The sequence below is a fragment of the Dipodomys spectabilis genome, unplaced genomic scaffold, assembly GCF_019054845.1.
Source record: "Dipodomys spectabilis isolate Male_0828 unplaced genomic scaffold, ASM1905484v1 ptg000002l, whole genome shotgun sequence".
Lineage (NCBI taxonomy): Eukaryota > Metazoa > Chordata > Mammalia > Rodentia > Heteromyidae > Dipodomys > Dipodomys spectabilis.
Genome location: NW_024870679.1, coordinates 27,986,672 through 28,002,336, shown reverse-complemented (window position 1 = coordinate 28,002,336; position 15,665 = coordinate 27,986,672). Strand labels below are relative to the sequence as shown.

Below are 15,665 nucleotides of genomic sequence, written 5' to 3'. Positions count from 1 at the left end.
GAATCTTTTGCATTGAAAAAAAGATGTGATTAAGCTAAGTTTTAGATGGCAAGTGTACTCATTGTATATATTATCCTCAATTCTTACAATTATTCTATAGGTACAAAGCTTCAGAGAGACTGAAGAATAGGCCCAAAGACTCAAAAAAGTAACTAGATCAAAATATGAATGAAAGTCCATTCAGCATCATGCTCTTACTACTGTGTCATGGTGCTTCAAAGGTCTCTCCCAGCACTGGCAAGGCAATGTAACAATGCCTATCCTATAGAATACTTGAAAACTAGATAAAAGGCATACTATGATTTTAAAAAATGGCAACTTCTAAAATGAAATCACAGATTGATATTATTAACATAAATATCTTCTACCTCTTGCTTTGATAGCTACAATGTGTTTTCTACATAAATAACTTGTTTAAAAACTCAATCTGCCTACGGTATAACCCGTTTTCACTGTATTTGATGTTGGTATAATTTGTGGAGGGGAAGGGAAAAAACAAATTGTTTAAATAGAGATACAGGTATACCCATTGCAACAAAGAGATGTATAAGACACTATGTCAAAAAATGAACTTTACAACTTTGGGGGGGGGATGGAAAGGGATGGAAGGGGAAACAAAGGAGGAGGCAACAATACTTGATAGGAAATTTACTCATTACCTTGCTCATGTAATTGTAACCCCTCTGTACGGTATTTTCACAATGAAGGGAAAAAAAGAATGTTTAAAAAAAAAAACACCTCAATCTGCCAGGCACTGGTAACTCATACCTGTAATCCTAGGCAGTTGGGAGGCTGAGATCTGAGGATTGAGGTTCAAAGCCAGCCTGGACAGAAAAGTCCATAGGTCTCTTATCTCCAATAAACTACTCAGAAAAGCTGGAAGTAGTGCTGTAGCTCAAATAGTAGAACATTAGCCTTTATCAAAAGAAGCTCAGGGTCAGTGCCTGGGCCCTGAGTTCAAGCCCTAGTACCTGAACACACACACACACACACACACACACACACACACACACACACACACACACACACACACACACACACACACACACACACACACACACACACACACACACACACACACACACACACACACACACACACACACAAAAGAAAATTTAATCTTGATTTTTTCCACTAAGCTACAGATACAGATTACTGAATTACTAATTAGTAACAAATAAATCTTAAACAAAACTCTTAACTTTTTTGGGTTCTTCAATTTCTTGTAAGATATTCAAAAATATATAAACTAATGTACTTTTTTTAAATACCAGAAAAGTAGTAACTCAATAGTACCTATAAACTTAGCTATTTTATTGTATATTGTTAAATTTCTTAAAGCAAAACAACTTACACATACAGAAATTCTTTTTTTTAACCATTCCTTCTCAAACTGACAATTCAATACCAAATTTTCCCTCCCATTAGTGATCTGAAGGAACAAACATTGTGATTTAAAGGGTATAACTCATTTAAAGATTCCATTTATACAAATGTATGACACTACTGCCACCTACTGGTATAACATAATTTACCAATTCTCTTTCTTTTTTTAATTTTATTGTCAAGGTGATGTACAGAGGGGTTACATACATGTACAAGAGTACATTTCTTGTCCAACGTTGCTATTCCCTCCCTCATTTTTCTCCCACTTTCCCTCCCCCCAACTTCCTCCTCCACCCAATTTGTGAAGTTCGTTTCCAACATCCTGTCTTGTGAATATCGCTGTTGCAAAAGTTCACCCTTTGGCCTTTGTCTCACTGTTATGTTGTCCCCCTTCCCTTTCGCTTTATAGTATTTATACCATTGAGAATCCTTCAGATTTCAGAAAAATGGCTTATTATGAATAAAATTGGAATCATTAAGCAAACAAAGAAAATGGAATTATAATAATAGTTCATCTCTGTGGTATATATAAGCTTTCCTAATATTAGCAACACATACTGAACACAATATTTAAAACACAGAATCAAGCATTTTATAAGCAAAAGGAAAACTGACTCTGAAACGCTATTATGAAGTACACTTTCCATCCCAATTTTATGGAAGGAGAAACAGAAGTTTAAGTGGTTTACCCAAGGTCATAAAGCTAGAAAAGGCATACTCCGATGGCCTTGTTTTTACTACCATGCTGCATTCTTCTCTGAAAAATCGGATTATAGACATCAAATGGATTCTTACTTAGAAAATTAAGGCTTCATTAGTAGAGTGGAGTAACATAATGACAATCTAGATAATGGCAAATACAGACTTAAAGAATTAGAAGAAACCTTAAAAGTGTGATGACATATTTTCTATATAATTCAGAAATTTATTCTCAGCCAGGCATCAATGGCCCGTCTATATTCCTAGCTACTCAGGAGGCTTAAAATCTGAAGATGGGGATTCAAAACCAGCCCAAGTAGACAAACTCAAGAGACTCATCTCCAATTAACCACTGAAAAGTAGGAATTGGAGATGTTACCAGCCTTAAGCGAAAAAGCTAAAAGGACAGTGCCTAGGCCCTGAGTTCAAACCCTACTCCTGGCACTATATATGTCCCTGTGGATTGACTTCTCATGATTTATAAATGCTATCACTGAATTTTTAGATTATATGTAACTTAAAACTTTAAATTATATTATTTAGTATTTAAGTTAATTTTCTTTAATTAATAAATCTGGAAAGGCTGATAAGCATTAGTTGGAAAGTATTATTCCTGATAAGCATAATATTTACCAACTTATATTTGGAGATGATTTATTTCTACAAAGAGATACACTATCATGTTATGTTATACCATTTATATACACTGATTTCTTAAAAATCATAAGGCATCTCAGAGTTTGTTTTTTAATTAATTATAGAAAATTAAGCTAAAAATACAAAATGCTCAATACTTTATAAGGTATATATTAAATATTTTATATGTATTAAATACTTTATATGTATGCAAAAAGGACAAATTAGATAAATTACTTATCAGTTAACATATCTATAAATCAAATGAGCTACTTCTAAATTCCTGAAGTTCCATTATAAAGAAACCCTAAATGAAGTGATAAATGGCCATAAGTAACATAAAATAAATGAATAATAAAGTGTTAAAGATAATACAGAATTATAGTGATTGATGGTTAGAATTAATCACTTTGAAAAATATAGTAGTATAAGGAAAAGAGGGAAATCCTGTCAACTATTAGTTTTGCTATCTTGATTTTTTGCTTCATGAAGTTTACAATCTTATATTTTAGTATGAGTAATTTTCACTGAATAATGTGATATTATTCACAATCAATTTTATCCAACTCTGAGCAGTTTTTATAATATCTACTGTTAACTTTTTTAAATTTAAGTTTATTGTCAAGGTGATATTCAGAGGGGTTATAGTTACATACGGAAGGTAGTGAGTACATTTCTTGTTGAACTTGTGTACAATTAACTTCTGATTTCATTTCCTAAGTAAGCAAAAATGTACTGGAATCCATGCATTCAATGAATTAATACATTAATAGTAGGTCCTTCATATTTCCATATCAACTTTGCAACCAGCCTGTGAATCAATTGCCACTTAAAAAAATAAAAGTTTACAATGGGATTTGATTTACCAACATCAGAATCAATAAGATCTCAAAATACAAAATGATTTAAAAAAATCAATTCTACTTCTAAATTTGAGCAACAAACAAATGGAAAATTAATATCTAAATAACTGTTGAGATCTATCTATGGATTGGAGAACCCTATATTATTAGGTTATCCATAGTCTCCAAGTTGATATAACCAATTTAATCTTAATTGAAATCCCAGTAAGTATTCCTACTGAGATTCTTTAAGAAACAGACAAGTTGATTCAGAAATAAAATTTCAAACCCTACCTCATATCAAACTCAAAAATTAATTCAAAATAGAGGCCAAAAGTAAAAGTTAAAGCTATAAAGATTTTCCAAAAGAAAATCTTTCTGACTTTAGGTTAGGCAAAAATTTCTTGAACAAAGAACACTAAAGATAAAGAAAAATTGATCGATGAAATCCATCAACATTAAATCTACTCTTCAAAAGATATCTTGAAGAAAATGAAAGAGTAGAAAAATGTATACCTTAGAAAAAACTTGTCGTATCTGTTTGAAGCCAACCCAGGTCGTTTACCTCCAATTATTAAAAAAGCTGGAAGTGGAGATGTGGCTCAAGTGGCATAGTGCCAGCCTTGAGCAAAAGAAAGCACAGGGACAGTGAGTGCCTAGGCTGTGAGGTCAAGCCCCAGGACCAGCATTAAAAAAAAACCTGAGTCAAGCAGAAAAGGTCAGATAAGTTGATGTTAGGGAAATGAACCCCAAGATAAGAATTCAAATGTTTTTTTTTTCTTTCATGCAATTGTTTCTAACATATTTATAACATGATTTCTTTGTTGCTTTGTATGTCCCTCCCCCATGGTATAACCCCTGCTTTCACTGTATTTGATGTTGGTATAATTTGTGGAGGGGAAGGGAAAAAACAAATCGTTTAAATAGGGATACAGGTGGACCCATTGCAACAATGAGATGTACAAGTCGTTATGTCGAAAACCAACTTTACAACTTTGGTGAGGGGGGGGGGGGGGGGAGGACCAGGTGGAGGGGGAAGGGTATGGGAAGGGATGGGAAGGGGAAACAAAGGAGGAGGCAACAATGCTTGATAAGAAATGTACTCATTATCTTGCCCATGTAATTGTAACCCCTCTGTACGGTATTTTCACAATAAAAAAAAAATCTGAAACTACAAAACTATTAGATAAAAACATGGGAAAGTAGCTTCCTGACAGTGGTTTTGGCAATGATATGGCCACAAATGCAATGAAAGTAAAAATAAACAGTTTCTGCACAACCAAAGAAACAATCAACAGTGAAAAAACAATCTACAAAATAGATGAATATATCCATAAACCATAAATATATGATGATAAAGGGTTAAAATCCAAAATAAGCAATTCAACTTAGTAGTTATTTGAAACAATCAATTTTGGAAAAAAATTGAAAATGAATGAAATATCTATAGAAAAAGAGACATAATTAGGTTAACAGATATATGAAAACAATGTTTAACAACACAATCATCAAAGCAAGACAAATTAAAGAGATATGTTGACAAGTTTTAAAAGGAAAATCATTAGAACAGCTATTATAGAAAATAGTGTGCAAGACTCTCAAAAAATTAAAACAGCATTACCATATCCAGTGATCTCACTTCTGGGTATATATTTGAAGGAAATTAAATGTGTGTCAAAGAGATATCTGTATTTCATGTTCAATGTAGCATTGGACTATTGCCTTTACTAAAACTTTAATACTCAGAGCCTGAGTGCCAATGGCATACACCTGTAACCTAGCTAGCTATTCAGAAGGCTGAGATCTGAGGACTGTGGTTTGAAGCCAGCCTGGGTAGGAATGTCCATGAGGCTTTTTTTTCAACTAACCACAAAAAGACAGAAGTATAGCTATGGCTTAAGTGATAGAGCACTAGCCTTGAGCACAATAGCTCAGGGATAGTCAAGGCCCTGAGTTCAAGCCCTAGGACCAGCAAAAATAAATAAATAAGTAAACCTTTAATTACCTTTAATTCAGAAAAGACAAAAAAATTCTTATTTCATACTGCTACTCCAGGTCAGTTCTAGGTACTAGTTTTTCATTATATCTTATTAGTGATGTACACTAAACTACTAGACTAAGACACAAAATATCAGAAGAGTAGACCTGAACCAATGAACTACACTGTTTCCTTTAGTCTATATAGAAACATTTCTAAAACTATAATTATCAGTTTTATTAACATTGTATTGATACTTTACCTAAGGTTTGATATATACATAGATATAGATATAGATATAGACATATAGATATTCTAACCTATAATTTTCTTAAGAAACTTTCTGATACCAAATTATTGGTGACATTTTTCTCTAAATAAAATTCCCATCTACATCCTGAATACAATGATCTCATCTAAATAAACTTCTAGTTTTTATACTACATCCAAGGAGCACCTATATGCAATGATATATGTTTGTAGTACCTATATGTATGTAGACCTCTATGCAATGAGATATGTTTCAAAATTTTCAGAGCACAATAGAAACTCAATTCTCACAAATTAATTCAATAAAGCAGATGAGTAACTGTTTTGCTTTAAAAATGGGGTCTATGTTGTCTACATTGATACCTAACTCCTGGGCACAAGCAATCTTCCTGACTGAGCCTCCTGAGTAGCTAGTATAGGCACACACCAGCAAGCCCAGTTTGTACTAGTAATTATGAAACCACTTGGTAAGGAGCAACATCCTAAAAAAAAATTTTATATATAAACACTAGAGGGTGCTCCATTTCAGCAATGCTGAGAAACTAAGTTTAAACTTTATTTTCTACTCAAAGATAAATTAAAATAACCTTCAGCATTAACCACTTTTGCATTCACAAAATACACAAAAAATTAAAGAGGTAAAATTCTATTCTTCCAGAATATGTAGCAAAACTCAGTAGAATTGCACTGAAATCATTTCTAGTATCTACTTACTACTATATAAACATCATTTGTTGAGAGAATAGAAACTTAGCACAGAATAAGTAATATGCCAGTTTTCAACTATTAAGAAAATTAATTAAATGTTAAGATAATTAAAGAAAGGTATATATGATCTTTTATAGCCTTAGACTTAAGGAAAATTATAAAATGAATATGGCAAGATATGTAGGACTAACCTTAAGCATTATATTTAAACTGTTTCACATACCCAGTCAACCAATTTCTCTCAAGCTCTCTTAGATGAACATGTATGCACACATTGCTGACACACAATCCACTCCTCCAGAAGTGAGTGATTGACACACATCTCTCCTATCTTTACCTACTGTGTTACCAAGAGCCTCAACAGAAATATATATCTCTGTGAAGAACTGTAGGAAATTTGATGCCTTTTTAACAACTCTCAAGTCCACTACAACCATTACTCAATTTTGGAACACCAACATAATCTATAATCATAACCCTCGCCTCCCATCAGTATTTACAGCTTTTGTTCACAGTAAGGACTGGATAGAATGTGAAACTACTTATAAACACTAATTTTAATCTCTTAAGTTTTCATAAATCTTTATAATTTTGAGAGTAAACTCTATTGAAATATTAATAGGAATACCTGCTTTCCAAGATCTCTGAATCCCGTTTCAAACGAATAGTCTCTGTTGTAATTTCCACTTTCCGTACACTTCCAAAGAAATCAGTTATTAGGACACTTTTAGGATTCCTTTGAAAAAGATCAATACGATGTCCTGGAGTAGATACGCAGAGACTTTTGGGACATACTTGAAACTGGAAAAACAAGTAACAATAGTGAATATATATACATAAGCATACATACAACTGTCATTAAGTCAACAAATACATTATAGTCTCTCAATCTAAAGAGGTTACCTCATTAACCTTATAATATTTAAAGAAAGTATTACACAAATGTGTGTTATACAAATTGCTGTTATCCCTTAGCATATAAATGTTCAGTGAGCATCTACAAATATACCAAGTACTTTACAATTGAGCTGTACAGATACAGAAAACATATAAAGCACAGTCTTTTACAACTCTTAATTAAGAAACTTAGATCCTTGAGGGAAACATCATGGATGTAAACAATTACAGTTTAATATTGAAAGCAAAAGAGAGGTATATGTCACTTTCAAAGAGATTATCTGAAGGGTCCAGGAAGACTTCATATAACAGGGAACAATTTATAAATATCTCTTTCAATGGTTACCAATGATACTCTATACCTTAAGGAGCTAGTAACTAGGGCTTCTACTTCTGCTGTTACCAAAGTACCTTAATACAGTACACAACTAGTACCCAACAAATATTACTATAATATTACTATACATTTTTAACAGAAAACAAGTGTTATTATAGACATTCTAGAGATATATCAAATCACTGTACCTATAGTAAGCTGCAAAACAGTGGATCACTATTATTGAAAAAAATTAATATAGTCATTAGAAAAAAATTTTAATGGATGTGAAAAGATAAGATATAAGTAAGGTATTCTATAATCAAGTTCAAAAATGGTTCCCTCATTTTTTCCAATATAATTTCACAGCATTTGGAAGGCACAGGAAGGAAGATGGTGAGTTCTAGGCCAGCCTGTGCTACAAAGCAGACATCAAGCTAAAATAAAACAAAAAATAAGAAATAAAAAAGAACAAATGTTTGTGAATAAATGAACAAGCCATAAGTTAATAGAAAAACAGTGAAAATCATTGACAGACAGCAATTATCCAGGTGAGATCTGTTTCAAGCTTTTTATTAGGGCTATTTTCAACAGCAACTTCAAAGCTGATATAATGTAAAAATATAACCAACCCAGAACAAATCAGAAGAAAAAAATTAAGTTCAACAGGCATGTTAAAAAGACTATATTAATTGGGTGGGAGGGCGGGGGGAGGCTGGGAAGGGATGGGAAGGGTAAACAAAGGAGGAGGCTACAATGCTTGATAAGAAATGTACTATCTTGCCCATTAATTGTAACCCCTCTGTACAGTATTTTCACAATAAAAAATAAATAAATAAATAAATAAATAAGAGACTATATGACAAGGGGTAGAGTACATAAAAATATATAAGGTCTTTCTTTTTTCCAGAAACTTCCAATTAAATTTGAAAGAATTCCACTCAATTAGTAAGGTCAATAAAAGGCCAACTGTGATAAATGTTACAAAAGAAAAGTTATGGAAACTTTGAAAAGGTAAAATAAATTCCAGGGAGATTCTGGAGGAGGCACAATCTTATTAGATTGATATATGCATAATCACATACCACATTAAGATTACTGTACTAATGTGTTCTAATCAAACCAAGGAAATACTTACAAGGTCATGCATGTTATTTTGGCTAGATGGAATAATTTCTTCCAAAAATTCCAAGACGTAAAATGTGTACCTATCCATAAGATGGACTCCAATTGCAGGATCAGGTTGATGCTGTGAAAACAAAGAAAAATTAGCACATATCTGTACCATTATAACAAAATGTTTAAGACAAAACCAAAGTTAACTCTTATATTTAAAGTCTAAGAATAAGAAATGGCAGATACATTCACAAAGCATGTAAGTCATTGATGAAATAATTATACATTCCAAAGACATTGGAGTTTACAAACTGGGAGATACACCTACCGAAAGTGAGTCTTCTCCCACTTGGCTACTAGCTAGAGCCATTATGTTAGGAGAATAAAATCGTTCATACATTGATGCTCCTTGGCAAGTGTCAATAATAAACAGTAGTTCATTATAGCTGAAAGGAAAGTAATGATATCTTTGAGTGAGTCATGCTGTCTACCATATACAAATATTTCTATAATACTTTTAGAACGTAAGATATCATCTTAGCCATTTTATTAGCTAAAAGTTAAAATACTCATCCTGTCTCGAAAAACCACCCAAACAAGGAGTAGTGATTGTGCCACGAAGTAGCTGCCTCAACTTTGTCTTCTTCCTGAACTACTGCCATATGATTCAAACAAATGTTCAGCTTAACAACTACTTGACAGTTACGTTGAACTGGAAACTGAGCTAGATTCACAAACATATATATACATATGTATATATACACTTATGCACATCTGTGTTTGTATATATATGTGACTTAGTTATCATACTCAACTAACTATAACTGGAAGACAAACAAACATATAACTAAATTTTAATACATTTTAATTTATTGAGAACCAGGTTTGGTGGATCACATCTGTAATCCCAACTTCTGAGGAAGCTACAGAAGAAGAATTATAATCTCAAGACCACCCATAATAACACTCTGTCTCAAAAAAACAGAAATGAACAAAAAAGCTGGTTGTTAGTTGCTCATGCTTATAATCCTAGTTTCTCAGAAGGCTGAGCTCTGAAAGATGAGTTTGAATCCAGGCCAGGCAGAAAAGTCCAAAAGTCTCCATCTCCAATTAACCAGCAAAATTACCTACTAGAAGTATGGCTCAAGTGCTAAAGTACCAGTTCACACAAGCTGAAAGTTTGAAGCCCTGAGTTCAAATGCCAGTACCCACAAAAATACACATCTATAAAAACTATACTATAAAAAACATTTCAGTATTTATTTTAATATATATCCTATATTTAAAATGTGTATTATTCACATATAACATTTGTGTATATATGTGTGTATGCATACATATACTATATAATGTATATAGTATATATACTGTATATATGCATACTATCTATATTGTATATATGTATATATACTATGTGTGTGTGTGTGTGTGTGTGTGTGTGTGTGTGTGTATACTATATAAAATAAGACAGAAAATTTCTGCTTCCACAGAGCTGAGGATGTAACAAAGTCAAAGGATTCTGAGCCCTGACAGAGGAATAAGAGAAACACAAAGAGAAACAGGTCAGGTGATGGTATCTGATACAGACAATAAAGGTGATTAAATTATCTCACAGAAAAAAATAAAACTACATGCCAGCTAAGGAAAAAGTAGTTCTAAATTTACTCTGGAGTAAATTTGGGAGAACAGAGAGGAGTTGATTTCAAAGGGTAAGGTAGGGTTTGATTTATAAAGATTTCATTTGAATTTTGAATCTTTTAAACTTGAGGAAGTTACCCAAGTGTATAAAGAGAAAGTGTACTTATACTTGTTTATTTTGGTGAAATAATAGTACAATCAGATCTATTTTATAAGATGGTTAGCTGTTGAGAGGAAAGTAGAAGGAGATAGATTTTCCTCCATACTAGGGCTAAACAACATTGCTCCCAGAAAATAAAACAGAATATTAAACCACTCTATCCAATAAACAGGATTATGTTATCTTCCCGGGAATCAGAGAATGTCATAGAAAGTAAGACTGGGGATAAGTTGAAAATCAAATAGATATTCAGAATCTCCACAAATAAGAGGACATTTGGTTAGAGGGATTATTTCTTCTTAATTAAAAAAATGATGCTAAAGAACAAGAGATGTGATCCTACAGGTCAATGATGTTTTTCATGTTATGTAATAACTGAAGTTTCCTTTTAAAAAGTCAGTTCAATGGAAATATTAACTATAAATTTAAAAGGCTAGAAAAAAATGATTAAAGTAAATCAAAATCTTGTAAAATAAGAACTAAAAAATCTATCATGGAAAACTTTGGTATTAATTTATGAAAGGAATCACTGGCTGATTACCGTCTTTTCTGCCACATCTGTTCAAAAGCATCTGCAAGTTCTATGTTGGTAATTTCTTCAGAATCTTGGAATTTCAGGAAACCATTTCCCCCATGACCTTGTAAGAAGAGCAAAAAGATAAAGCACATATATTTTTACAATATAAATTTAATAGTTATGCATCCATTTACTTAAATTTGTTGCAATATTTCAATACAATTATTCTTTATATGCTAAAATATGGATGGCAAATACAAATAAATATAATTGCTTATCTTATCAATTAAAAAGAGAATAAGCATAGTATCTAAAAAATAATACATAAAGGGCTTGGGTGCAGTGTTCACACGTGCATTCAGAATGAGAAGATCGGGAAGATCACTTTGAAGCCAGCCCAGAAAGGTTAGCAAGACCCCATCGCAACCAATAAGCCAGATATGTGGTATACAACTATTTTCCCAGCTATTCAGGAGGCACCAGTAGAAAAATCCTGTTCTGATACTGGCTCTGGGAAAATATCAAGATATCAAAACTCCATTGAAAAACACTAAATCAAGAAAGGGCTGGAGGAAGAGCCCACTAAATCAAGAAAGGGCTGGAAGAAGAGCCCAAATAGTTGTGTACCTGACAAGCAAATACAATGACTGAGTCCAAACCCCAATACCACCACCAAAAGTAAAAGTGAAAAATTTTTAAATCTAAATTTGTTTTTGATTTTTAACTCGGGGTCTGTACTTATCAGGCAGGTGGTGCTCTCACTTTAGCCATGCCCTCAGTCTCTTTAAGAGTGTTTGTTTTCAATACTGGGGTTTGAACTCAGGGCTTCATACTTGCTAAGCTGGCACTCTACCACTGAGTCATGCCTCCAGGCCCTTTTTGGAGTCATCATTTTTGAGACAAGAGTCTTGATTCCTGCAGAAATGTACCTAGAACATAATCTTGTTCCTGCAGACTGTCTGCCATAGCTAGGTGTGTGCCACCAGCTTTCTCCAGTGATAGTCTTACAGATTCTGCCCTGGTTGGAATAGACCCACAGTCCTCCCATTCTCAGCCTCCCGAATACTAGGATTACAGGCATGAGCACTGGTATCTGGCTCCCTTAGAGGTTTTCTATAATTCAAGTATTTCTATGATTCAACCACATTCATATACTCTTTCACTGACTCTTATTATGTTAAAATTTTATTCTACCTTTTTAGTAAGTCAAAAATCAGGCAAACATTTTTGGTGAAAAATGAGCTGAAAACACCAGCTGGCACCTTGGTATGCTAGCACCACTTAGCGTATATTTAGTATGCTATTAGTTCTAGGAAGTGCAGGTCTCTCTCAACAATTAATGTGATTCATGATCATTGCCCATGGTTCCATGAGGGCTAGTCAGAAGATTGTGACACATATTTAGTATTCACAAAAGAGGAAGTCTATCTGGATTCAAACACTGTGCACCTTACTATTCTTTTACGAAAATGAAACTATGGCTCATTTTCTTCAGCCATAAAGTAAGAAAAATATCAGCCAGGCCATCACAAGCTTACTTATATATGTAGCTCTTTTGCACAGATTATTTTAAAGACATTTTTCCATTGGGCAACAAAGTTAACAAAAAACGCTTCATATCTTCCTTTGGATACATGCAGCCTTGTAAGATCACATGTGGCTAGTGATTGTTCCTTTGTAGGGAAAAAACATAATATGTTCTTCCTACATTTAGAGACAACTATATGCAGTAGCCCTGGGTGTCACCCTCATCAGACTGCTGTGAGGATGAATGAGGTAATAATAATTCTTAATAATTCAGAACAGTGCTTCAATAACTGTAAGCTATTTTCATTATCATATTATAATCAGCCTTTCTATGGCCTCACAGAAGTTCGGAACCCTTTTCTGTAGAGGATCAGATAACAAATGTTTTAGGGTGGCAAGTCATGTGGGCTAGGTCACAGCTGCTGGACTCTGCCACTAGAGTAGCCAAAGACAATAGGTAAAAAATGCATTCAACTATGCCCTAGAACACACACCACACACACACACACACACACACACACACACACACACACACACACACACACACACACACACACACACACACACACACACCACACACACACACACAAAACCTTTACTTCTAAAACAGGTAGTCAGCGTAAGATAATAATTTATTTATTAAGCCCTATCTTAAAATGACTGGGATTTCTTCTATGCCTAGATTTACTCTGAAGGAGTACAAATAGAAGTATAAAAATAAAAATGTAAGTATAAAAATAATGTAAAGCCTATAGTACCTTAACTAGGCTACAAAACTGCAGTTTATTTTTCTTGTCAAAAAGTATATTACTTTTTTTATAATGTTTAGATAAGGTAAAACAAAATTTTTCCTGACTTCATTGACTGTACTGTCAATAAAGTATATAAATTAAAAAATTAGAATTTAGACAGTTGTACTGTAACCCTTCTGTACAGTATCTTTATAATAAAAATATATACTAAAAAGAATTTAAACAGTTGTAAATTAATATTATAAAGAAAACCTACTACATTGGGATATTAACTGTTCTGCTACGTGATATCTAAGAATTATTTTATACCGTTTTATTATCAGTTGAATAGAAAACCTCTGAGAAATGTATTCAACATCTTTTGATCAATATTTATATTTAGGTACTATAACACACACTCTTGATAAAAAATATATAGTCAGCAATATCTTTGAATTCAAATACAGTACAGAAAATAGCCACTTAAATAAGAAAGCAATGAAATAAATGCTATGTGAGAAACTGAAGATTTAACATGAGAGTGTAAAGAGGAATGCAGTGCCTATACTTGTTAAGAAAACTAGAAGTGTCTTTGGATACTTCTGAGGTAAAAAGAAGGGCCATTAATAATTACATTAAGACAACAGATGTACACTAGGACGTGTTCCAGGTAACTGGAGACATAGGTCACCTCAGACTTAGGAAATCTCTGAAGGAAGAAACTCCTGAGCTAACCCTAAAAAATAAGGAGTAATCAGGCAGGCAAAGTGAACTGAAAGCCATCATAAGCAAAGGCAATGGTGTAATGACATGTTTGAGAGGACAGAACAGTGAAGTACCTATTAGAAAAAGAAATGCAAGAATTAAGGCTGCATAATATAATAAAATCATAACAAACTATGCATAATATTTAACTAAATTTTATTATGGAGTGGTTTATTTCCAATATTCCTCAAAGTATAATTAAAAGATGACTATATTTCCATCTCATATTTGAGAAATATGCCCACAACATAATTTTCATAAGCCTCACCCTAGACCAAAACTGAGTAAGTTTCAGGATAAGGTCTAATCATCCACACCGTTAATCCTTTTGCACAATAAGCTTTGAGAATATATTAATGGAAGATCATTATAAAGATTTGAGCAGCTGAGAGAATAAAATAAAACTGAAGTCAGAGACACTATACCAAGACAATAAGGAAAAAATAATTAACATGCAATAGTATAAAGCATAGAGATAAGAAATCATGAACTAGCACAAGATGTTACAAGGTAAAGGATTCCTTATCGCTAATGCTTGAGATTATAAGTGGTTCAGTATCAGACTTTTCAGGTTTTACATTTATTTCTACATACCCAGATACCATGGGAATAAAACCCAAGTGTAAACATAAATTTCTGTCTTATGTATACTTGAACCACAGAACCTAAACATGATCTTACACTATTATTTTCAGTGCATCTCTATTTTGTTATCTTTTCTACAATGCTAGGTATGAAATTTTCCGATGTTGTCATCCATATTGGTGCCAAAAAAAGTTTCAGATTTTGTAGCATTTCAGATTTAAAATGTTCAATCTACATTTTCATATATCATTTCAAATAATGCTAGATCATGACAATCCATAACTACAGAATAAACTCTTTGAAGGTGAAATCACTAATGCATTTAAGTAGCTCCCCTTGTGAGTTGCCTTGGAGTTTCAAAAGTATATTATGCATTATCTACATGCTAAAATTACCTGTCATATAAATAAGTATATTGCTTCTATCATCAGAAAGAAGACGTTTTGACCGAGGAGTACTAGGTGGGATCCTACCAGTTAATACCCGCAAAAAATTCTCCACAGTTACCTGAAAAAATTAAGAGATATCAGGTAAAATAGAACCTAAAAAATAACAAAATTTATTTTTATTACTTTCAAGATCATTACTCCTCGTTTCTCTAGGAATTACTCAGCAAAAACTAAAAATAAAGCACAAAAAGAATTATAGCTCAATTGAAATACATTTACTTAAACATAAAAATCTAAGTAACTGTGCAGTTGTGGAGGTGGGAGGAAAGGAATGGTAGGGGGTAAACAAAGGAGGAGGTAACAAAGCTCAATAGGAAATGAACTCATTACCTTGATCATGTAACTGTAACCACCTGTACAACATTTTTACTATTGAAAAACATACAAAAAAATCTAAGTAACTTTATGTCTATTTTTAAAAATACTAAAATCTCTCTGGACATGG

At 32.9% G+C, this 15,665-nt stretch overlaps 1 protein-coding gene across 2 annotated transcripts in view; it reads right to left on the bottom strand.

Annotated features, from left to right (window-relative positions):
* The window catches only part of Pigk (phosphatidylinositol glycan anchor biosynthesis class K), a 91,115-nt gene that overhangs the window by 43,949 nt on the left and 31,501 nt on the right, over window positions 1–15,665 (bottom strand). For both annotated transcript variants that reach the window (XM_042684432.1, XM_042684433.1), the window contains exons 5-9: window positions 15,167–15,278; window positions 11,188–11,284; window positions 9,177–9,294; window positions 8,871–8,981; window positions 7,148–7,320 (exon numbers count right to left, since the gene is read on the bottom strand). In XM_042684432.1, the coding sequence (XP_042540366.1) occupies window positions 7,148–7,320; window positions 8,871–8,981; window positions 9,177–9,294; window positions 11,188–11,284; window positions 15,167–15,278 (611 nt within the window). The remainder of the gene's footprint in view (window positions 1–7,147; window positions 7,321–8,870; window positions 8,982–9,176; window positions 9,295–11,187; window positions 11,285–15,166; window positions 15,279–15,665) is intronic.